At 53.5% G+C, this 25,000-nt stretch overlaps 1 protein-coding gene and 1 long non-coding RNA gene across 3 annotated transcripts in view; both read left to right on the top strand.

Moving 5' to 3' along the window:
- Positions 1–5,842, top strand: part of LOC115247213 (uncharacterized) — a 19,870-nt gene extending 14,028 nt beyond the window's left edge. For both annotated transcript variants that reach the window (XR_003886272.1, XR_003886273.1), the window contains 2 exons: positions 3,976–4,380; positions 4,456–5,842. This is a non-coding gene — a long non-coding RNA (uncharacterized lncRNA). The remainder of the gene's footprint in view (positions 1–3,975; positions 4,381–4,455) is intronic.
- A 5,525-nt stretch (positions 5,843–11,367) lies between these two features.
- On the top strand, positions 11,368–22,426 carry LOC115247245 (insulin-like growth factor-binding protein 3). The gene is made up of 4 exons (XM_029828386.1): positions 11,368–11,949; positions 13,691–13,935; positions 14,490–14,609; positions 21,760–22,426. The coding sequence occupies exons 1-4, from the start codon at positions 11,592–11,594 to the stop codon at positions 21,877–21,879; spliced, it is 843 nt and encodes a 280-aa protein (XP_029684246.1). The 5' UTR covers positions 11,368–11,591; the 3' UTR covers positions 21,880–22,426.
- The last annotated feature ends 2,574 nt before the right edge of the window (positions 22,427–25,000 follow it).

Genomic DNA, 25,000 nt, shown 5'->3' with positions numbered 1-25,000 from the left:
TGAATGCAGCCTCGGTGGGGAAAGGTGATGGGTGACACCACAGGTCGGGGTTCTGACGCTGTGGGGGGGGGGGGGTCAAACCAGTCTCGGACCTTATGGCCTTTCAGTCAGGCTTCCTGGTTTTTATTAATCATATTATAGTAATCTGACCAGTATTACGGGTGGAGTTTTGTTTGTGTGCGTGTGCGTGTGTGTGCATGTATGTGTGTGCGTGTGTTTGCGTGTATGTCTGTGCGTGTGTGTGTGTGTGTGTGTGTGTGTGCATGGGGGGTGCAGGTCTTCTCAACAACTGTTTTGAAGTAAACGCGACAGCAGCAACTGTAAGATGAGAACCCAGATGTCCTTTCCAACAGTCATGTCCTCGAAAGCATGAGACTGGAGCATGTTAAAGGTCTGGGGGAGGGAGGGGAGGGAGGGAGGGGAGGAGAGGGAGGGAGGGGAGGGGGGGGGAGGAGGGGAGAGGAGAGGAGAGGAGGAGAGGGAGGGAGGGGAGGAGGGGAGGAGAGGGAGGGAGGGGGGGGAGGGGAGGGGAGGAGAGGAGAGGAGAGGAGGGGAGGAGAGGGAGGGAGGGGGGGAGGGGAGGGGGAGGAGAGGAGAGGAGGGGAGGAGAGGGAGGGAGGGGAGGGAGGGGAGAGGGAGGAGAGGAGGGGAGGAGAGGAGAGGGGAGGAGAGGGGGGAGGGGAGGAGAGGAGGGGAGGGGAGGAAGGAGAGGAGGGAGGGAGGGAGGGGAGGAGAGGAGAGGAGAGGGAGGGGGGAGGAGAGGAGGGGAGGAGAGGGGGGGGGAGGAGAGGAGGAGAGGGGAGGAGAGGAGGGGAGGGGAGGGAGGGGAGGGGAGGGGAGGGAGGGGAGGAGAGGAGAGGGAGGGGGAGGGGAGGAGGGGAGGAGGGGAGGGGAGGAGAGGGAGGAGAGGAGAGGAGAGGGAGGGGGGGAGGGGAGGAAGGGGAGGAGAGGGGAGGGAGGGGAGGGGAGGAGAGGGGAGCCAGAGGAGGGGAGGGGAGGGAGGGGAGGAGAGGAGGGGAGGAGAGGAGAGGGAGGAGAGGGGGAGGGGGAGGGGAGGAGGGGAGGAGAGGAGAGGAGAGGAAAGGGAGGGGGGAGGGGAGGAGGAGAGGAGGGGAGGAGAGGGGAGGGAGGGGAGGAGAGGAGAGGAGAGGAGAGGGAGGGGGGGAGGGGAGGAGAGGAGAGGAGAGGAGGGGAGGGGAGGGGAGGGAGGGAGGGGAGGGGATGGGAGGGGAGGGGAGGAGAGGGGAGCAGAGGAGGGAGGGAGGGAGGGGAGGGGAGGAGAGGGAGGGAGGGGAGGAGGGGAGGAGAGTAGAGGAGAGGAGAGGAGGGGAGGGGAGGGAGGGAGGATAGGAGAGGAGAGGGAGGAGGGGAGGGGGAGGAGAGAAGGGGGTGGGGAGGAGAGGAGGAGAGGGGAGGAGAGGAGGGGAGGGGAGGGGAGGGAGGGGAGGAGAGGAGAGGGAGGGGGGAGGGGAGGAGGGGAGGAGGGGAGGGGAGGAGAGGGGAGGAGAGGGGAGGAGAGGAGAGGAGAGGAGGGGGGAGGGAGGAGAGGGGAGGGAGGGGAGGGGAGGAGGGGAGCAGAGGAGGGGAGGAGGGGAGGGAGGAGAGGAGGGGAGGCGAGGAAGAGGGGAGGAGGGGTGGGAGGAGAGGAGCGGAGAGGGGGGGAGGGGAGGAGGAGAGGGGGGGGAGGGGGGGAGGGGAGGAGAGGGAGGAGAGGAGAGGGAGGGGGGAGGAGAGGAGAGGAGGGGAGGAGGGGAGGGGAGGAGAGGGGAGCAGAGGAGGGGAGGGGGAGGGAGGGGAGGAGAGGGAGGGGAGGGGAGGAGGGGAGGAGAGGAGGGGAGGAGAGGAGAGGGAGGAGAGGGGAGGGAGGGGAGGGAGGGGAGGGGAGGGAGGAGAGGAGGGAGGAGAGGGGGAGGGGAGGAGAGGAGGGAGGGGAGGAGAGGAGGGGAGGGGGGAGGGAGGGAGGAGGGAGGGGAGGAGGAGGGAGGGGAGGGAGGAAGGGAGGGGAGGGAGGAGAGGGGAGGGAGGAGGAGAGGGGAGGGGAGGGAGGGAGGGAGGAGAGGGAGGGAGGGGAGGAGAGGGAGGGGAGGAGGGGAGGAGAGGAAACCATGACCAGTGGGGTGCCAGAGGCCTGTCAGGTGATCATGGTTCTGCAGCCTCGGCCTATAGCAGCACAGCTAAGATGTGACCTCATGATTAGACGACCCCCTACGTCTGATAATTAATACTTATTAATAATGACTTTAAGAAGAGCTGTGATGAGCTCTAAAGCCTGACTGAAACATCTCAAACAGGCTGTTCCTCTGCAGGTGCTCCAGTAACTGAGTCACCACCACCTTCTCTAGAACTTTAGAGATCAAAGGAAGGTTGGATATTGGCCTATAATTTGCTAAGACATCAGGATCCAGTGATGGTTTTTTAAGCAACGGCTTAATCACTGCCACCTTGTAGGACCGGGGTCCATAACCTGTCACTAAAGAACCATTGATCTGGTCCAGGATAGAACTGCCTATCAATGGTAAAACATCCTTCAACAGGTGTGTTGGGATGGGATCTAAAGGACACGTGGTGGACTGGGATTTCTGAATTAGCGATGACGCCTCAGAAAAATATATAGGGCTGAAGGAGCTTAAGGGCTCGTTGGAGACCCTGCATGTTCCCACAGTCGGCACATCTGGTGATGGTCCAGTTGATGGGATGGCCTGGTTAGCTTTCTCTCTGATAGCTAGAACTTTATCAGTGAAGAAGCTCATGAAGTCTTCACCACTCAGGGAAGAAGGGATACGTGGATCTAAAACACTGTGACTCTTGGTTAATTTGGCCACAGTGCTGAAGAGAAACCTGGGGGTTGTTCTTATTTTCCTCAATCAAAGAAGAAAAATAAGCTGTTCTAGCCTTGCGAAGGGCCTTTTTGTAAACTAACTACAGTCTTTCCAGGCTACATGGTAGCTGTCAAAAGCACGAATCCCCTGATCTTATACACAGTCTGCAACCAAGTTCCGGGTCTCCTCAAGGTGTCCTCCTACTTGTTTTGCACAGAAAACGGTCAAAGCAAGACTCGTGTTCTCACGTCCCATTTTTATTATGCTTTAATGTATCCCATCAAACAGAGGTGCCGGTAACACCTACAGCTGGTGTGTTAGCCTCTGTGTTAGCCTCTGTGTTAGCCTCTGTGTTAGCCTCTGTGGTACCCTCTGTGGTACCCTCTGTGGTACCCTCTGTGTTAGCCTCTGTGTTACCCTCTGTGTTAGCCTCTGTGTTAGCCTCTGTGTTACCCTCTGTGTTAGCCTCTGTGTTACCCTCTGTGGTATCCTCTGTGGTACCCTCTGTGTTAGCCTCTGTGTTAGCCTCTGTGTTACCCTCTGTGGTACCCTCTGTGTTACCCTCTGTGTTACCCTCTGTGGTACCCTCTGTGGTACCCTCTGTGTTACCCTCTGTGTTAGCCTCTGTGGTACCCTCTGTGGTACCCTCTGTGTTAGCCTCTGTGTTAGCCTCTGTGGTACCCTCTGTGTTACCCTCTGTGTTAGCCTCTGTGGTACCCTCTGTGGTACCCTCTGTGTTACCCTCTGTGTTAGCCTCTGTGTTACCCTCTGTGTTACCCTCTGTGTTAGCCTCTGTGTTACCCTCTGTGTTAGCCTCTGTGTTAGCCTCTGTGTTACCTTCTGTGTTACCCTCTGTGTTACCCTCTGTGTTAGCCTCTGTGTTACCCTCTGTGTTACCCTCTGTGTTACCCTCTGTGCTACCCTCTGTGTTACCCTCTGTGTTAGCCTCTGTGTTACCTTCTCTGTTACCCTCTGTGTTAGCCTCTGTGTTAGCCTCTGTGTTACCCTCTGTGTTAGCCTCTGTGTTAAACAACCCTGTAAAACAATGTATGACCTCTCCTGGCTGAGAAGATGGAAAAGCTACATTTTCAATGGATCCATTTATATTCACCTTAATCCTATTTATTTTCATTCTGTTCATCTTTATTTTATACAGGACCTGTTACAAGGAGCCGTTTGGTAAGAGCCAAGCAGCTTCCAGTTGACCCTTCAGCAGACCTGCAGGGATTAATGTGGCCTGAGTGATGAGCACCTACCCAGATATCTGTTACAGTCCAGAAGCCCAGGACCTGACCCAGGACAAGCAACACTGGCAGGAAAAGGTTCCCATAACAGGAAGAAACCTTGAGCAGGACCAGGCTCATGTGGGGAAGCTACCTTCTGATGCAGAGATGCATAAAGGAGGGAAGGGCAGATAGGGCAGGGTTAGGAAAGGAACCTATATCACGCAATCAGGGAAAACTGGGCCCAAGTTCAAGCCTCCCAGATGACCTATAATCCCTGATGTAGACACAAAAACACCTGAAGCGGACAGGCATGCGGCACACTCCATGTTTGACATGTGAGCAGAGATGACCTGAGATGCTGCTGCTGGATGCAGGCGCAGTTTGCTGACCTTCCTCCTCTCCCTGTCCAGGGCTGGGATCTGCCCCCAGTGCAGGTGACTCTCACGTTTGATGTTCTGGCCTCAGGACCTCCTGGCGGTTAGTGCCCACCTGCTGCTGAGGTCGATGGTGGGAGCAGCAGAGGCAGATACGGGGTGAAGAGGGTGTGGAGTAATGGTGTGCCGGGCTTCTGTGTGTTTATTTTGTGTGCATTGCTGCATTTTATTAACCTGTTGATGGCGATGGTGCAGGTCCAGCAGCTCGGAGGAGAGAAGGTGTGGGACCGACGTGATGTATGAGATGTTTTCCAGGGACTGTGAGATTCATGTTTTTGGTACAAACATGAAAAGCAGATAACCTCAGTGGTGTCACTGAGCATCTGGCTGATCAGAACACATTGCGATCCCCTCTAACCCTTTGACTACATCGCTCAGGGGGCGGGGCTTCTTAAGATCTTAAGCAAATTGCTGGTATCTGAGCAACTTTTCAGCACATTCAGTCTTGGTTGTCAGCCAGGTTGATGTTGTCAATGACAAGATTTTAGATGTCTTCATAAAGAGCAGCAGTGACGTATGCGTGAAGTCATCACTGTGTAGATTCTAATGCTAACGTGGACGTTTAGCAATACGCTAATCCAACTGTGAATTTCCAATCAATGCACAATGGTTCTGGTGTAGTTGTTGCCCACGACTACTTCTTTAAATTGCCCAACAGGCCCACCAAGATCTCTGTTGGCATTGCACCTTCCGAATCTCTCTATTGTCCCGTAGTTTTGCAGCAGGAGCCCACAAACGACAGGGAACACAATGACAATATCAACAGTATCAACAAGACAGCCAAAACATAAAAGATAAAAGATATTGTAATATGTGAATGTGCAAATAAGTAGTAGTACTACAAGAAAAAGACAAGCGACCTAAGGGATGACTGCCATTAAATATATAAATGACACTGGGGACCAATGAGACCTGAAGTCTTTTAGTCCTTCTCATAGGAGACCTAAAATGAAGGCCTGAGGCCAAAGGCTCAAATTCATTCAGAAGTAAATGATTAAGTTACCCAGAATAGCAGAAACCTTCCTCAAGACCTGTCTTTAGAGGTAGCATGAACATGGGCTCCAAAACGTTGGTTATTATCAAGGCTCACACCAAGATATTTGTAGCATCAGGCACTTTGATAACAAGTGGTGGTGGAAGAGACGTAGACTTCCTAAAATCTAAAGAAGACTAACTAACTGTACCATCAGCAAACCTTACGATGTGACCGTTATTGAATAAAGAGGCGGTGCATCAAGTGGCAACCATGAGGTCTATCCTGGACCAGATCAATGGTTCTTTAGTGTCAGGTTATGGACCCCGGTCCTACAAGGTGGCAGTGATTAAGCCGTTGCTTAAAAAACCATCACTGGATCCTGATGTCTTGGCAAATTATAGGCCAATATCCAACCTTCCTTTTATCTCTAAAGTTCTAGAGAAGGTGGTGGTGACTCAGTTACTGGAGCACCTGCAGAGGAACAGCCTGTTTGAGATGTTTCAGTCAGGCTTTAGAGCTCATCACAGCACAGAAACAGCACTTCTTAAAGTCACTAATGATCTTCTCATAGCTTAGATCACATGATCACTCTAGATGGTATCTCATTAACATCTAGTCTCTCTGTGAGGAATCTAGGAGTAACTTTTGATCAAAATCTCTCCTTCAGCTCACACATTAAATTAGTCTCTAGAAGTGCCTTTTTTCACTTGAGGAACATCTCAAAGATCAGGAAGCTACTGATGCAGCCTGACGCTGAAAAGTTAGTCCATGCATTTGTTACTTCCAGGCTGGACTACTGTAACTCCTTATTATCAGGGTGTCCAAACAACTCTTTAAGAAGCCTCCAGTTGATCCAAAATGCTGCAGCCAGAGTTCTGACAGGTATTGACAAAAGAGATCACATTACTCCTGTACTGGTGTCGCTTCATTGGCTGCCCGTTAAATTTAGAATAACTTTTAAAACCCTTCTTCTGACCTACAAGGTCCTCAGAGGCCTAGCTCCATCCTACCTGGAGGAGCTAGTGATACCCTATCAGCCCAATAGACCGCTCCGCTCTCAGAATGCTGGTCTACTTGTGGTTCCCAGAGTTTCTAGGAGTAGAATGGGGGGCCGGGCATTTAGCTACCAGGCCCCCCTGCTTTGGAACCAGCTCCCTGTCCAGGTACGGGAGGCTGACTCCATCGCTACTTTTAAGATCAGACTCAAAACCTACCTCTTTGAAAAAGCTTACTGTTACTAATTCAGTAGTTCCAGCTACTATCATAGACAGACAAATTATCATACTTAGGGGGTCGTCTAATCGTTAGGTCACATCTTAGTTATGCTGTTATAGGCCAAGGCTGCCGGGGTCCGGAAACATGATCACCTGACAGGCCTCTGTCACTCCACTGGGTCATGGTTTCCTCTCCTTTCCTCTCCTCATCAAGCAGACTAGTTATGCTGATTCTTGTGTAGTTTTTCTGCTTCTCCCCCCCCCCCCCCCCTCTATCTATTTGCAGGTATCACTGCCATTGGAGCTGCATAATGACCGCCGGCCCCGTTGAAGTGATTGTGCATATTTTTTGTTTGTGTTTCTGTGCTCTGTGCCTCTCCTCTCCCTCTCCTCTCCTCTCCTCTCCTTCTCCTTTTCCTCTCCCTCTCCTCTTCTTTCCTCTCCTCTTTCCCCTCCTCCTCCTCCTCCTCTCCTCTACCTCCCCTTCACTCTACCTCTCCTCTCCTCTACCCCTCTCCTCTCCTACCTATCCTATCCTCTACCTGTCCTCCCCCTTCTCCTCTCTCTTTACCCAGCCGGCCATCAGCAGGAGGGTCCCCCTACATGAGCCTGGTCCTGCTCAAGGTTTCTTCCTGTTAAAGGGGAGTTTTTCCTTGCCACTGTTGCTTGTCTGGGGTCAGGCCCTGGGATTCTGGAAAGCGCCTTGAAACAATTTTGATTGTATAAGACGCTATATAAATAAAGATTGATTGATTGATTGATGAGGAGACGATAGCACACTGGAAGAAACACTGTTAACTGTCACACAATGTGACCTGCAGGGTGAAAAGGGAGTTATCCAACTAATCAGGTAAAGACCTAGTCTAAGGTCATGGTGGAGTATATCAACCAGCAGAAAGGTTTGGATGGGACTGAATCCTGAGGAGGGTCTATAAAGAGGAGCCTGTCGTCTGCCCCTCAAGACGCCTCGACAAAAAGTGCAATAAATGTGAAAGAGGTGTAGGAGCCACCACCAAACGAAGAGCCAAACAAAGTCCATTCTCACAGCGTCAAACTCTCATGGAACAACGCCGTTGGCTAATGTGTTTCTCAGTTGTGTGATGTGTGACAAAACGGGTCAATCTGGGAACATTTCAGTGCTACTGAGCCAGCACCTGTACTTCAGGGTCAGGGTTCCTGTCACTTCTCACCCTCATACCAGGACACAAACACTTTGATTGAGTAGCGTGACGGATTTGAGCTGGAATCACAGCACCATTCAGGCGCCCATTTTTATTTAGAACCAACGAGGAGCTCGATAGCCAAAGATGTAAAGAAGGGTTGCATCAAAACCACTTCTGAGGCAGGCTTTCCAGCCCAGTTTCCTTCAAGATGCTGAGTCAGATTCTTCACTTTATCAGCCTCCTGGAACGGTGGCCTGTTTCTGCTTTGTTGATATTCCAGAGGAGAACAGTGGCCAGAGGTGTAGGAGGAGTGAGAGGAGGGTGAGGGGCATCACAAGTGTGAACTCTTGCTCCTTTGTGACCCGTTAAAATCTCTCAGGGTCAGCGAGGATGAGGGAGGGGAGCCGCTCCTTTCAGCGCTCGGCCAGGACCAGCGCATGCTTGACCCGCTCTCTGGACCCCCGCTGAGCCAGTCGATACGCTGCTCGTCTTCCTCGTATCAGAGCTTTGCACACAGTCCCTGGAACAGAACACTCCAGGCAGACTGTTGCACGCCACGTGTGATCCGACAGGATCCGAATCCTCGGCCCAGGCGGTTTAATGATGTTCATCGGTCGTACGGTCACTGATCAGAAGGCAAAAGATGCTTTTTGCTCTGAGGCCATACGGCATCACGTGATGACAAACACAAGCAATAAAGTCGATGGGTTCTTCCCCTCACAGACAGAAACGGCCTGTAAGCAAACATCTGGCCATAAAAGCTTTTTCATTTGAAACCGGGGACATAATTAGAAACTTGTGGCTTTTAAAAAGACGATAGATATCTATACATTTATGCATGTGTGTGTTGTCCTTCTGCATGCACCACTGGACGTTTGTTCCTCCTCTCTCACTCACATTCTCTTATTCGTTATGTCAAGTGGCTCCCAAATATTTTGTGTCAGGAATAAAGTTCACATGAGGAATTTCACACGTTGCTGTGTAAAAATACATTAGACTATATGGTTGGGAAATGTGAATCTGACCAGGAAAAGATGTCAGGAAGGAAAACAAGCAGGTGGCCATACGTACAACCGTCAGGGTCTGTGTTTGTCCAAGGGCCTGGACATTCTCAAGTAATACACGTCTTCTCTGGTAGTTCAAATGTGGCTGATTTCTGCTTGTTGATCAAGAGTTGGAAAGGTTAAAAGGTTAAAATCAGAAAATGACACATTGTCATTGTCATGGATCCAAGGTAGTTTTCTCTGTCAACTGGACTGGGTTTCTTCTCTTGAAGATGTTTCTGCTTCTAACCAGAAGGCTTCTTCAGTTCTGAACGCTGGGGACAAAGCTTGAAAATACAGCCCCTGTGGACCATTAGCATGCTAATGATCTGGGTGGTCACCTGAGGGTCGTTGGCAGGGTCGTTGGCGGGGTCATTGGCAGGGTCATTGGCGGGGTCATTGGCAGGGTCATTGGCGGGGTCATTGGCAGGGTCTTTGGCGGGGTCGTTTGCGGGGTCATTGGCAGGGTCGTTGGCAAGGTCGTTGGCGGGGTCATTGGCAGGGTCATTGGCAGGGTCGTTGGCAGGGTCGTTGGCGGGGTCATTGGCGGGGTCATTGGCGGGGTCATTGGCAGGGTCGTTGGCGGGGTCATTGGCAGGGTCATTGGCAGGGTCGTTGGCGGGGTCATTGGCAGGGTCATTGACAGGGTCGTTGGCGGGGTCATTGGCAGGGTCATTGGCGGGGTCATTGGCAGGGTCGTTGGCGGGGTCATTGGCAGGGTCATTGGCAGGGTCGTTGGCGGGGTCATTGGCAGGGTCATTGGCGGGGTCATTGGCGGGGGTCGTTGGCGGGGTCATTGGCGGGGTCGTTGGTGGGGTCATTGGCAGGGTCGTTGGCGGGGTCATTGGCAGGGTCATTGGCAGGGTCGTTGGCGGGGTCATTGGCAGGGTCATTGGCAGGGTCGTTGCCCTGAAAACCAGGTGGCCTTTGTAGACAATTGGAGCACTTTTTGGGGAAAACCTGGTCTGATTAGGAGAGACGGTGTCCATCCCACTCGAGATGGTGCCTCTCTCATTTCTAGTAATTTGGCTAATTTTATTAGACCCAAAGTGACCTGACAATCCAGGGTCCAGACCAGGATGCAGAGTTGTAGTCTTACACACCTCTCTGCTGCTTCCTTAGAACCCTCATCCACCAACAATAACATATTTAACACTATAGAGGTAGTCTCTGTTCCACGGTTAAAAGTTCACCAAGCACAGAGCAGGGGAGCGGTCAATCACCATAATCTTATTAAAATTAATACTGAAGCACAAGTTGGAGAAACTAATATCACAATTAAGTGTGGACTGTTAAATATTAGATCTCTTTTGTGTAAATCCCTGTTAGTGCACGACCTGATAGTGGATCATCACATTGATTTATTTTGTCTTACTGAGACCTGGCTTCAGGAGGAGGAGTATGTGAGCTTAAATGAATCTACTCCTCCTACCCATCTTAATTATCATATTCCACGTGTTACTGGTCGAGGAGGGGGAGTGGCAGCAATCTATCACTCCAAGTTATTAATTAATCCCAGACCAAAACATAGCTTCAGTTCATTTGAAAGCCTGACTCTTGGCATCACTCATCTGAACTGGAGGACAGAAAAGCCACTTCTGTTTGTAGTTGCATATCGGCCCCCTGCTGGGCCACATTCAGAGTTCCTGTCTGAGTTCTCTGATTTCTTATCTGACTTGGTCCTTAGAACGGAAAAAGTCATTATCATTGGAGACTTTAACATCCATATGGACGTTATAAATGACAGCTTTAGAAATGGCTTCATTTCATTACTTGAGTCAGTTGGTTTCCTCCAGCAGATAAACCAACCAACTCACAGCTTTAACCACACCCTAGATCTAGTTCTGACTTATGGTGTTGAGGTAGAACATGTGTCAGGGTTCCCTCAGAACCCAGTCCTGTCAGACCATTCTTTGATCACTTTCACATTTATGATTAAGGATTCTTCTATCCTCAGAGCTCAGTCTCACTATAGCAGATGTCTCTCAGATAATGTCTGTGAAGGTTCTCAGTCATCCAGGTCACGGTAATTCTGGTAGTTGAATCTGAGCAACTGGACTGTTTGAGTTTCTTGAAGATATTCCACTTCTCATCCAAGAGGTTTTGACTGTTATGGGAGAGAACTTCCAGGAAACTAGCAGAATAGAGGAACCACTTACCTAAGATGCAGAAAACACAGCCGAGCCCCAACAGCAACAGAGTTCACCATGAAGAGTAACAAGGCGGAAAGAATCCTCCAGAACCAGCTTCTCAATGAAAGGGTAAGACAAGTTAATTTCACCATCAAAACCATCAATGTGAATATTAACCAGATACAAGAAAAGCCGCCAATCACAGTCGGCATTGGGACTCATGCAGCTTCACTGGTCCCAGGAAAAATGAGGATCACCTCATGTCTATTGGAACAAACCTTGCAGAAAAACAGATAATAATAATAATGGTTTTATTGGATTTTCATGGTGAAAATCTTGTTTGATTGTGTGCATGAGGAGGTGCTGCCCTCTTCGCCCTGATCTGCCCCACATATCGGGGCTACATTATTCATACCGGGAGGGTGGGACTTGCTGCCTCTTTTTTCCGCCTGTATAAAACGAGAGGTTGGCGTAAAGGAAGGCACAGATGGAGCGGGCTACCCGGCCCGCAGCGCCACGCAGAGTCCACCTGAGACTGCGCGACAACCCACACAGCGTTGCTCTGTGACCGACAACCCGGCAGAATGACCGGGCACTACGTGCTCTGCCTCACCGCCGCGCTGGCGACCTTCGCCCGGCTCGCCGGCGCCGCGGGGCCGGTGGTGCGTTGCGAGGCGTGCGACACTGGCGCGCTGCTCATGTGCAAGCCGCTGCCGAAGGACTGCGTGGAGCGCGTCAGGGAGCCCGGCTGCGGCTGCTGCATGACGTGCGCCCTCGGCGAGCGACAAGCGTGTGGAGTGTACACGGCGCGCTGCGGCTCCGGGCTGAGCTGCCAGCACCAGCCGGGGGAGAGCCGCCCGCTGCAGGCGCTGCTGGACGGACGCGGGACGTGTTCCGGGAGGGCGTCCACAAAGCTCAGCAACCTTCTGATACCGAGGCCGGGTAAGTGGTGGGTTCTGCCGGTGTGTGAAGGCATTTGGTGGCTGCCGCGCCGCCCCTTGCTGAGCTCTCCGGGGAGGTTTTCATGGATGCTGGACAGATGTGACCTGTTCCAAATGTTAAACTGAGTGACGTCGGTCGCGGGTCGTGGGTCGTGGGTCGTGGGTCGCCCCCCCCCCCCCCCCCGCCCCGCCTCTCATGTAGCACAAACAGGCTCAAAGTAACATCGATGTATCTGCAGCGGGAGAATGAAATTATGGATGTGGGTCAAAACATTTGGGGGGGGGGGGGGTCGCTGCTGGCTGCGCTACGTGTCTTATGAATCCACGCGCACACCAGGAAACGGCACACACGCCACCTTCGTGCGAACACACAAGTGGTGCGTGTGCAGGCACCGCTGACGTCATGCCTCCAAGAGCCCCCCCGTGTTATTTGGTTTGGCCACAGTAATGCGTGGAGTGCAATTGCTCACGTTGTCATAAACACCGTAACGCACGCGTGCGTGTGTTTGTGTGCTTGCGCGTGTTTTTGCACATCCTCCATGAGCACCACCCCCGCCCGCCTCTTCTCCATCTCCCTTCACAGCTGTGGGAAGTTCCGGGTGTGTTTCCATACCTGCACAGATGTTCTGACAGCAGCTGTTCCATTGAAGAGGGGGGGGGGGGGGGGTTCCTGGCTTTGTCATGTCTGGTGTCTCAGGGAGGCAACGAGGGCTCGTTCAGCACCATCGGACCACAGTTCTGCTGTAATCACCACAGTTCTGCCGTAATCACCACAGTTCTGCCGTAATCACCACAGTTCTGCCGTAATCACAACAGTTCTGCCGTAATCACCACAGTTCTGCCGTAATCACAACAGTTCTGCCGTAATCACCACAGTTCTGCCGTAATCAAAACAGTTCTGCCGTAATCACCACAGTTCTGCCGTAATCACCACAGTTCTGCCGTAATCACAACAGTTCTGCCGTAATCACCACAGTTCTGCCGTAATCACCACAGTTCTGCTGTAATCACCACAGTTCTGCCGTAATCACAACAGTTCTGCCGTAATCACCACAGTTCTGCCGTAATCACCACAGTTCTGCTGTAATCACCACAGTTCTGCCGTAATCACCACAGTTCTGCCGTAATCACAACAGTTCTGCCGTAATCACCACAGTTCTGCTGTAATCACCACAGTTCTGCCGTAATCACCACAGTTCTGCTGTAATCACCACAGTTCTGCCGTAATCACCACAGTTCTGCCGTAATCACAACAGTTCTGCCGTAATCACCACAGTTCTGCTGTAATCACCACAGTTCTGCTGTAATCACAACAGTTCTGCCGTAATCACAAAGGTTTCTACACGATGATGCTGCAGAAGAGTTTAGGAAAATCAGAACCCTAACCCGTTCTCATATGTCGAGTAATAAAAAGTAATTTAGTTACTTTTAGTTACTTTAGTTAATTTAGTTTTTAAAAACTTGGTTAGCTAAAGCGCCTTCTTCACCTGCTGTCGGACCTGCTCTCGGACTCAGAATTCCAAACGTGGGCTCAGACTCTAGAAGACTCTGGACTCTCGTTTAGTCCAGATGAGATGCTTCATGTTTTTATGCTCAACTATTTTGATGTTTTTAAACTTCTATTTGTGTTTTTGTTCATCTGACTTCCAGTCAAGCACAACATGTGTTGCTGTTTGGAACCAGATGGTGAGAACAGAAGATGATGAGAACTGAATGAGCATGACTCTCCTTCGCCCCCACAGACACCAACCAGGTGGACGGCGGCTCCACCAACGCCACTGTGAGCATGAGGAGCGTCCAGAGCGTCCAGAGCGTCCAGAGCGTCCAGAGCGGTGCCTCGGCGGACACCCAGCTGCCCGTCCACAGCAGGCTGATCCAGAGGAATCAAAACAAGAGGACTCAGAGCTACAAGGTTGAGTCAGTGTCCAGAAGAACCATCATGGACATCCAGAACTTCTCTCTGGAGAACAAGAGGGAACCTGAGTATGTAAGTCATCAGACTGTTGTTTCCTTTTGCTCTGGCAGACAAGCCTTCACACTAGTGAATAAAACATTCTTTCCAATCACATGAAGAAACATCAAATTACTTCAACAAGGAACGACAGCAGGAAGCTGATCTGATGACCTCACAGCTTGGTGATGCTTCTCAAACCGTTGTGAAAAGTTCCTCTCAGGAAGCAGACGTTCCTTCAAAGCCAACCAGCTGCAGAGACAGTTTGATTCTGCTTTTCTTATCTGTTCCAACCACACTCCACCCTCATTAGCGCCCGCTTTCATCAGCAACATGAGGTCATTGGTTGGATTTGAACCCATGCAGATTAGTGGCTGGAACACGTGTCAGCCTGGTGCTGTGGTGCCCCCGACACGAGCTGCCGGCCTTTGGGGCTCCGTCCTCACATCACACGTCTGAGGGCGTTCGTGGAACGCTCCACATGGTGCCTTTAACTCCGCCCTCTGCCGGACAAACATAAAGAGATGTAAAGCTGAGCGTGTCAGGATTAACATCCCTACTGTTATGGTATGTTTTCTCTGTTGCCATAGGGACCATGCCGGCGGGAAATGGAGAGCATCCTGAGCGGCCTTAAAATCAGCAACGTCCTGAACCCGAGAGGCTTCCGCATCCCCAACTGTGACAGGCGGGGCTTCTACAAGAAAAGACAGGTGCGTCCCACAGGACACACACAGGACACACACAGGACACGCACAGGACACGCACAGGACGCACACAGGACACACACAGGACGCACACAGGACACACACAGGACACACACAGGACACACACAGGACGCACACAGGACACACACAGGACACACACAGGACACACACAGGACACGCACAGGACACGCACAGGACACACACAGGACGCACACAGGACACACACAGGACGCACACAGGACACACACAGGACACACACAGGACACACACAGGACACGCACAGGACACGCACAGGACGCACACAGGACACACACAGGACACTCACAGGACACGCACAGGACACACACAGGACACACACAGGACGCACACAGGACACACACAGGACACACACAGGACACGCACAGGACACGCACAGGACACGCACAGGACGCACACAGGACACACACAGGACACTCACAGGACACGCACAGGACACGCACAGGACACGCACAGGACACGCACAGGACGCACACAGGACACGCACAGGACACGCACAGGACACACACAGGACGTCCTGAGTCGGAGCCCGTCCTGAGTCGACCCCCGTCCTGAGTCGGCCCCCGTCCTGAGTCGACCCCCGTCCTGAGTCGGAGCCCGTCCTGAGTCGGAGCCCGTCCTGAGTCGACCCCCGTCCTGAGTCGGAGCCCGTCCTGAGTCGGCCCCCGTCCTGAGTCGACCCCCGTCCTGAGTCGACCCCCGTCCTGAGTCGGAGCCCGTCCTGAGTCGGCCCCCGTCCTGAGTCGGAGCCCGTCCTGAGTCGACCCCCGTCCTGAGTCGACCCCCGTCCTGAGTCGGAGCCCGTCCTGAGTCGGAGCCCGTCCTGAGTCGACCCCCGTCCTGAGTCGACCCCCGTCCTGAGTCGGAGCCCGTCCTGAGTCGACCCCCGTCCTGAGTCGGCCCCCGTCCTGAGTCGGAGCCCGTCCTGAGTCGACCCCCGTCCTGAGTCGACCCCCGTCCTGAGTCGGCCCCCGTCCTGAGTCGGAGCCCGTCCTGAGTCGACCCCCGTCCTGAGTCGGAGCCCGTCCTGAGTCGGCCCCCGTCCTGAGTCGGAGCCCGTCCTGAGTCAGAGCCCGTCCTGAGTCGACCCCCGTCCTGAGTCGGAGCCCGTCCTGAGTCGGCCCCCGTCCTGAGTCGACCCCCGTCCTGAGTCGGAGCCCGTCCTGAGTCGGAGCCCGTCCTGAGTCGACCCCCGTCCTGAGTCGGAGCCCGTCCTGAGTCGGAGCCCGTCCTGAGTCGACCCCCGTCCTGAGTCGACCCCCGTCCTGAGTCGGAGCCCGTCCTGAGTCGACCCCCGTCCTGAGTCGACCCCCGTCCTGAGTCGGAGCCCGTCCTGAGTCGGCCCCCGTCCTGAGTCGACCCCCGTCCTGAGTCGACCCCCGTCCTGAGTCGGAGCCCAGCGGGAGCCAAAACACAGACAAGCACCATAAAATAATTTCCCAGAAGTCTCCAACGTGCGGTTTCGTGGTTCCGTTTATTAAAACACTTCCTGTTCTGGAGACAATGAGTACATGAGAACTGTGTGGGGTGACAGGGGGCAGTGGGGGGCAGTGGGGTATTTCAGGTCTTAATATCAAACGGCATTGAGAGGTGGTTGGTTTCATGGTGTCGTCTTTCGTGTGGACCCCCTCCATCAGATGGTACCAGTAAAGAACTGAAGGTTCCAGGAACCAGAGTCAACAGTGGCTAAAATAAGAACCTGCCTTTGTCCATTTCCTGAATGAAAGCAGTCAGGGATCAGATAACGCTCGAACCTGCTCACACCAGAAAACCTCCGAAGAGGAGCGGAGCCCAGCGGAGATGGGACGCAGAGTTGAGCTGATCTGGGATCAGTTTCATGCTTTCGGGTTCTGCTAATCTTCCGAACGAGGCTTTAGTCCTGTCCACTCTGATAGTCAGGACGCAGCGAGAGCCACCCCGACCCCTCAGGACGGGGGTCACCGGCTCGTGTTGGGTTTTCTCTGCGTGTTTTGCTGGAAACATGAGTCCTTTCTCGGCTTCAGAGGAGCCTATTTTTAGCCTGAATTGGCCCAGTATCCCAGTTCAGGCCCAACACTGACCCTCTCATACGCCCCTCAGGGCGCTCCACGACTCTCCGCCTCGCCAGATCTTCCCTTCCCTGTGGAGGGTTCTCTGTCTCTGTTCCAGCAGAGCAGGTTAAGACCCAGAGAGAGGGACCGACTTGTGGAGCGTGACTGGGAACCAGACCAGAAGGCTTTATTAGAACTGGCCCACACGGGCCAACTTTGGAGACGCATGCTGTGACTTCCAGCCCATCTCTCAGCCCAGCACCCCTAACCCTAACCAGTGGGTCCATGGTCCTGGGCCCTGGGTCCTGGGTCCTGGGTCGTGGGTCCTGTCTCCAGGTGGAAGAAGAGGCACCTTTTATTTGGAGCAGCACCTTCTAGCTGGTTTAGTCACCATCCATGACTCAAATCAGCAGTCCAACCATGACTGCAGGTCTGGTCTCTGCACCGGTCCAGGATGACCTCAGAGGTCAGGGAGGATCTGTTAGAGTCTGACTAGTGTCCAAAGCACAGATCCTGGCAACCTGCCGGCACCTCCATCAACAGATCCTGCATCCACCTCCAGTTTGGTCAGGTCTGGCTGATATAAGTGTTAGAACGTTGCACTCTAGAAGACGGGTTCAGAATGGAGGCACAGCTCCTGCAGCAGTGCTAAAGCTACCTTTATTTTAGCATTTAGCAGGCAGCGATACCATCTGTCCAGGGTCCTGAGTCCAGGGTCTGGGTCCTGGGTCCATGGTCCTGGGCCCTGGGTCCATGGGTCCTGGGTCCTCTGGCGTGGAGAACCTTCAGAGAACCTTTAAAATTGTGCTGACTATTTTTAAGCTTTGAGTAGTTTTGTCCCTCTAAAATAAAGCGAATATTGTAAAGCTCTCGTTAAACTTTATTTAAGAAGCAATATCCTGCAGCTACACACACATGAATACACACACATGAATACACACACGCACGTTGTGTGTTTACACATGCAGCATTTCATGCCTGTGTTTATTCTGTGGTCAGAACGGCCCCGTTTAATGTCCATGAAACCCAGCGGAGCTGCTGTTAGTGATACAACATCACAAGAGCCCACATTCATACACACGCACACACACGCACGCACACACACACGTACACGCACACACACGCGCACACACACGCATGCACACACACACATGCGCACGCACGCACACACACGCGCACGCACACACACGCGCACGCACACACACGCATGCACACACACACACGCGCACACACATGCGCACACACACGCATGCACACACACACGCATGCACACACACACGCACCCACACGCACACACACACGCACACACACACACAGACCTCTGCTTAGCCAGATTTATTGTAAATGTCACACACCAACATGATAATGACAGAATTTGACTTCTACAGACCACAGGCCAGTCATTTTCAACAATGAACATTGTGTGCACTGCCTCTCACACACACACACGTGCGCGCGCACGCACACACACACACACACACGCACACACACGCGCACGCACACACACACACGCATGCACACGCACACACACACGCACACATGCACGCACACACACACGCACACATGCACGCACACACACGCACACACACATGCACACACATGCACACACACACACGCTCTCACACACATGCACACACACACGCACACACACACACACGCACACACACCACACATGCACACACACACGCACACACACACACATGCACACACACGCACACATGCACACTATCAAGGCAGCATTAAGAGCGTTCAAGGATACATGAAGTGACCTCTTTAGTCTGAACTCGCTGTATTGCAGAATATGGAGGGTCGGACTGAAGGAGCCACCATGGTGACGGATTTAAGAGTTTCTTTAATAAAGACTCACTGGGGACCTCAACAGACCTCAGACCTCAACAGACCTCAGACCTCAACAGACCTCAGACCTCAACAGACCCCAACAGACCTCAGACCTCAACAGACCTCAACAGACCTCAACAGACCTCAACAGACCTCGACAGACCTCAGACCTCAACAGACCCCAACAGACCTCAGACCTCAACAGACCTCAACAGACCTCGACAGACCTCAGACCTCAACAGACCTCAACAGACCTCAGACCTCAACAGACCTCAGACCTCAACAGACCCCAACAGACCTCAGACCTCAACAGACCTCAGACCCCAACAGACCTCAGACCTCAACAGACCTCAACAGACCCCAACAGACCTCAACAGACCTCAGACCTCAACAGACCTCAGACCTCAACAGACCCCAACAGACCTCAGACCTCAACAGACCTCAACAGACCTCGACAGACCTCAGACCTCAACAGACCTCAACAGACCTCAGACCTCACAGACCTCAGACCTCAACAGACCCCAACAGACCTCAGACCTCAACAGACCTCAGACCCCAACAGACCTCAGACCTCAACAGACCTCAACAGACCCCAACAGACCTCAACAGACCTCAGACCTCAACAGACCTGAACAGACCTCAGACCTCAACAGACCTCAACAGACCTCAACAGACCCCCAACAGACCTCAGCAGACCTCAGACCTCAAACAGACCCAACAGACCTCAGACCTCAACAGACCTCAACAGACCCCAACAGACCTCAACAGACCTCAGACTTCACCAGACCTGAACAGACCTCAGACCTCAACAGACCCAACAGACCTCAACCAGATCCCCAACAGACCTCAGCAGACCTCAGACCTCAACAGACCCCAACGACCTAGACCTCCACAGACCTGAACAGACCTCAGACCTCAACAGACCTGAACAGACCCACAGCATCACAGACCTAGACCTCACAGACCTGAACAGACCTCAGACCTCAACAGACCTCAACAGACCTCAGACCCCAACAGACCTCAACAGACCTCAGACCTCAACAGACCTCAACAGACCTCAGACCTCAACAGACCTCAACAGACCTCAACAGACCTCAGACCTCAACAGACCTCAACAGACCCCAACAGACCCCAACAGACCTCAGACCTCAACAGACCTCAACAGACCCCAACAGACCTCAACAGACCTCAACAGACCTCAACAGACCTCAACAGACCCCAACAGACCTCAGCAGACCTCAGACCTCAACAGACCCCAACAGACCTCAGACCTCAACAGACCTCAACAGACCCCAACAGACCTCAACAGACCTCAGACCTCAACAGACCTCAAACAGACCTCAGACCTCAACAGACCTCAACAGACCTCAGACCTCAACAGACCTCACAGACCTCAACAGATCTCAGACCTCAACAGACCTCAGACCTCAACAGACCTCAACAGACCCTCAACAGACCTCAGACCTCAACAGACCTCAACAGACCCCAACAGACCCCAACCGACCCTCAACAGACCTCAACAGACCTCAGACCTCAACAGACCTCAGACCTCAACAGACCCCAACAGACCTCAGACCTCAACAGACCTCAGACCTCAACAGACCTCAACAGACCCCAACAGACCTCAACAGACCTCAGACCTCAACAGACCTGAACAGACCTCAGACCTCAACAGACCTCAACAGACCTCAGACCCCAACAGACCTCAGACCTCAACAGACCTCAGACCTCAACAGACCTGAACAGACCTCAGACCTCAACAGACCTCAGACCTCAACAGACCCCAACAGACCTCAGACCTCAACAGACCTCAACAGACCTCAGACCTCAACAGACCTCAACAGACCCAACAGACCTCAACAGACCTCAGACCTCAACAGACCTGAACAGACCTCAGACCTCAACAGACCCCAACAGACCTCAGACCTCAACAGACCTCAGACCTCAACAGACCTCAACAGACCTCACAGACCTCAACAGACCCCAACAGACCTCAGACCTCAACAGACCTCAACAGACCTCAGACCCCAACAGACCTCAACAGTGAAAAGACATGAGCAGAGTGAGGGTGGGGGGAGGATGAGGAGGAGGTGAGGAAGGTGACTTCAGCATCAGAGGTCTGTGTGGTTACAGACTGTTGCAGTCAGTTAATGGGTCTGGATCTCTTTAGAGTTTGACCATGTCTGTCTGCCTGTCTTCCTGTCTGCCTGCCTGTCTGCCTGTCTGTCTGTCTGCCTGTCTGCCTGTCTGTCTGTCTGCCTGTCTGCCTGCCTGTCTGCCTGTCTGTCTGCCTGCCTGTCTGCCTGTCCTGTCTGCCTGTCTGTCTGTCTGCCTGTCTGTCTGTCTGCCTGTCTGTCTGCCTGCCTGTCTGTCTGCCTGCCTGTATAGGCGGAGCGTGCACACGTATAGTTGGACCGTGCACATGTACAGGCGGAGCGTGCACGCGTACAGGCGGAGCGTGCACACGTACAGGCTGTTTCATGTGAGCTGTGAATGCAGCTCATGAAGGTGCTGCTCAGCGTGGCCCCCTGTGGGACACCTGATATCACTGCACACATGCGAATCGTGCACGTATGTGAAGCCGGTGGGGGTGTTCATGTATATATGCAGCACGTACAGCTCCTGGTAACGTCGCCCTCGTATGCTGGTGTGTGTCTGTTTGCACGCTCTTGTGCACGCGCAGCCATAATCAGCTCCAGATGATCCCGACTGTCTGCCAGCCTCCCAGAATAGCAGCGCTGGTTTAACTAACCGGCCTTGGCAAATATTTTAGGAACTGCATGTTTACCTTCACCCCCCTCCTCATTCCTGCCCCCTATTGAAAATAATCTCCTTTTTCACCTCAGCAGCCTTGAGTTCTGATGGAGCGCTGAACTGGACCGCTTCCATGTTGCTGCTTCACCTTCTCAGTGTGTTTCATCGTGAGTCCTTCAGTGGCGTTCAAAGATCAAAGTGCTAAATGGCTCCGCCCATAACTGTATATGAAGACCGGTGGCGCCACACCAGTAGCATCTCGTTTGCTCTCTGTTCATTAATGGAAGGGAAAAGGTCTGGGTTTGCTCAATCTTAATTGATTGATCAAAGGAGGAGCCACCCGCCGAGGTCACGCTCCGCTTTGATGCAGTCGAGTTGTCGCTGATTCTTGATTCTCTCCATGTGACGTTCGCGTTCCTTTCTTTGATGAGCTCGTGTGTCTCGCCGTATCCACCTAAACCGGAAGCTTGGCCTGCTTCTTCCCTTTCTCTCCCCAGTGCCGTCCGTCCAAAGGCAGGAGGCGGGGCTACTGCTGGTGCGTGGACAAATATGGGCAGCCGTTACCCGGCTCTGGCGGCGAGCGCGGCGAGACGCAGTGCAACCTCGAGACCCAGTGAGGAGACAGGAGAGACGCCAGTGGAACGAGAGGACAAAGAATGTGGGTGAGGGTGGGCGAGCAGGAGAACGATCCAACTTCGCCGCTCAGGGTCAAAATTTGAGGTGAAGTATTATGGGATGGCAGAGCGTTGACGGCCTCCCTCGCTGCAGCCTTTTTCCCAGCGTCCTGCAGCTTCAGTGCCTTAACTCGCACCCCCAGGATACCTGGACTGATGCTGGACCGTCAGAACCTGCTGGCCTGGATCCAGCCCAGTGGCCTCCTGCATTTGCTCCACGGGGGGTCCACTTACGTTCCTCTGCTGACATTCAGAGTGGGGGAGCTGAACAAAAGTGCCCTAAATAAAACCAGCAGTCCCAGTCAGAGCGGTGTTCCGCGTTCTGGGGCTCCAGACCCGGGCCGGGTCCCCGTGGGGACTGGGTCGGGTTGTTTGCTGTTAGCGTGCGTGAGGAAACGATATGTGTGTCTGTCCCGACCCTAACACCCCCCCCGGACTCAGGCACAAGCACTTAAAGCACTTTAACATGCAGTTTAAAGGAACTCAGTTGGACCCAGTTCACAGGTCCGGGCCCCGGAGCGCCCCGGAGCGTCCCCGGAGCGTCCCCGGAGCGCCCCGGAGCGCCCCCGGAGCGTCCCCGGAGCGTCCCGGAGCGTCCCCGGAGCGTCCCCGGAGCGTCCCGGAGCGTCCCCGGAGCGTCACGGAGCGCCCCGGAGCGTCCCGGAGCGTCCCCGGAGCGTCCCGGAGCGTCCCCGGAGCGTCCCCGGAGCGTCCCCAGAGCGTCACGGAGCGCCCCGGAGCGTCCCCGGAGCGTCCCGGAGCGTCCCCAGAGCGTCCCGGAGCGCCCCGGAGCGTCCCGGAGCGCCCCGGAGCGTCCCCGGAGCGTCCCCGGAGCGTCCCGGAGCGTCCCCGGAGCGTCCCCGGAGCATCCCCGGAGCGTCCCGGAGCGCCCTGGAGCGTCCCCGGAGCGCCCCGGAGCGTCCCCGGAGCGTCCCGGAGCGTCCCCGGAGCGTCCCGGAGCGTCCCTGGAGCGTCCCACGTTAAGACTTGAAAAGTTTGTCCCGTCAGACTTGATGTGGGGGGAGGGACTCATCTAAGCCCACCCTCCCAGATGATTGTGTTGCTTTCAGAAGCATAATAATAAAGTAATAATGACTTCCTGTCCAGCTGTGTCCAGCTGTGTCCACGGGACGCTTTGATGAGTGAAGCTGAAGAGCTTTGCTGTATTTTGGGGGTTCTAATCACTAACCAACGTTTGGATGAGGTCGTTTGTCGTCCCTCATCAGGATATCAGGTTTGATGCTCAGGTCTTTATCGGTAAAGTTTTGTCTTCTCCTGGAATCTCTCCGTCCAACCTGCGTCCGTTGGAGCAGCGCCGGGGTCGCGACCCTCTCTGCTCACCGCTAACTGCTTTTGTTTTATTGCTGATATTAACGTCACACATCTGTTATTTCCCCTGAAAAAGGAAGTCATTTATATTTAATGCCATTTTTTAAAATAAAAAGCAAACCTGTCTGGCTCCGATGTCTCTTCCACATATTTCCAGTCTCAAATTCCTGCTCTTCTGAATGCGATCCGGCTCCGCTCAGTCCTGGAATGTGTCAATACGGATAATGCAAAGCTTCCATTTCTGAAGAATAAAAATAAATGTGGTGGTGCCAGGTGGGCTGGCAGCGGGCACCAGAAGGCCGAGGCAAATTCCTGCGCCTGGACCAGAGCAAACAGAGCTCCCCCCCCGTCTAAAGTTAGCCCAGGACCCTCCACTCCAGATGATAACACAAAAGTCCACAAACGGATGCATCACGTGACCATAAAACCTCACAGGAGAATCAGGTTAATGTTTTTTATTAAATAAGTCACCTTTTTATACTTAATACATCTGAATTACAAAAGTGTACGAACACAAGAGCGAGCATCGAGTCACTTTGGAAAAGGTCGATGCCAAAGGCCGATTCTCTCTGACAGCATGGAGGCGGAGCTACGGGCGCTCGGCGTGCTCACGCTGGACGGGCGGAGAGAAGAACGGCCCAACACGCCAGGATAACAACACGGAGCAGACACGTAAATATCGGAGGTAGGTTAACGTTGCAATACCCGTGTGGGAGCTATCAGTCATCTGTAGGCCCAAGGAATCATGGGAAATGTGGTCTGGGAGCTATCAGTCATCTGTAGGCCCAAGGAATCATGGGAAATGTGGTCTGGGAGGTATCAGTCATCTGTAGGCCCAAGGAATCATGGGAAATGTGGTCTGGGAGGTATCAGTCATCTGTAGGCCCAAGGAATCATGGGAAATGTGGTCTGGGAGCTATCAGTCATCTGTAGGCCCAAGGAATCATGGGAAATGTGGTCTGAGGCTGCTGCAGAGGTCGTTGACCGACCAAAGATGGCGGAAACAAAAGAGGAGATGCCACAGCGTCAGAACTGACCCTTGAAAGGTTTGTAGTCGACGTTTGGTGGCTCAGTGCTTCCGTTCTGGCTCGGTTCCGTCCCAAACGTCCTTCAGGCTCAGCAGTGGAGTTACATAGAGACACTTTTACACCCATGAAAACAACAATAACAGCACAACCATCAGGCAAAAGATATAAATATTCATCATTACAAAGAACCAAAATATGAAGTACATGGAAATAAATAAAGCTGAAGAGCTGATGGACAGGCACCAACATTAATCCAAAATAGTCTCTTGTCTTTGGGACGGGGGCTTCAGAGTACCTGAATTCAACACCATCGTGGAAAAGATCAATAAATAAACAGCTATCAAAAGAATCAGTGGTTCTGGTCTCTCGGCGTCTCTTCGGGGACGCTCGGCGTCCCTTCGGGGACACTCGGCGTCTCTTCGGGGACGCTCGGCGTCTCTTCGGGGACGCTCGGCCTCTTCGGGGACACTCGGCGCCCCTTCGGGGACACTCGGCGTCTCTTCGGGGGACACTCGGCGTCTCTTTGGGGACACTCGGCGTCTCTTCGGGGGACACTCGACGTCTCTTCGGGGACGCTCGGCCTCTTCGGGGACACTCGGCGTCCCTTCGGGGACACTCGGCGTCTCTTCGGGGACGCTCGGCCTCTTCGGGGACACTCGGCGTCCCTTCGGGGACACTCGACGTCCCTTCAGGGACACTCGGCGTCC

The sequence above is a fragment of the Takifugu rubripes genome, chromosome 20 (genome assembly GCF_901000725.2).
Source record: "Takifugu rubripes chromosome 20, fTakRub1.2, whole genome shotgun sequence".
Taxonomy (NCBI): domain Eukaryota; kingdom Metazoa; phylum Chordata; class Actinopteri; order Tetraodontiformes; family Tetraodontidae; genus Takifugu; species Takifugu rubripes.
This window is presented reverse-complemented; position numbering and strand designations above follow the sequence as displayed.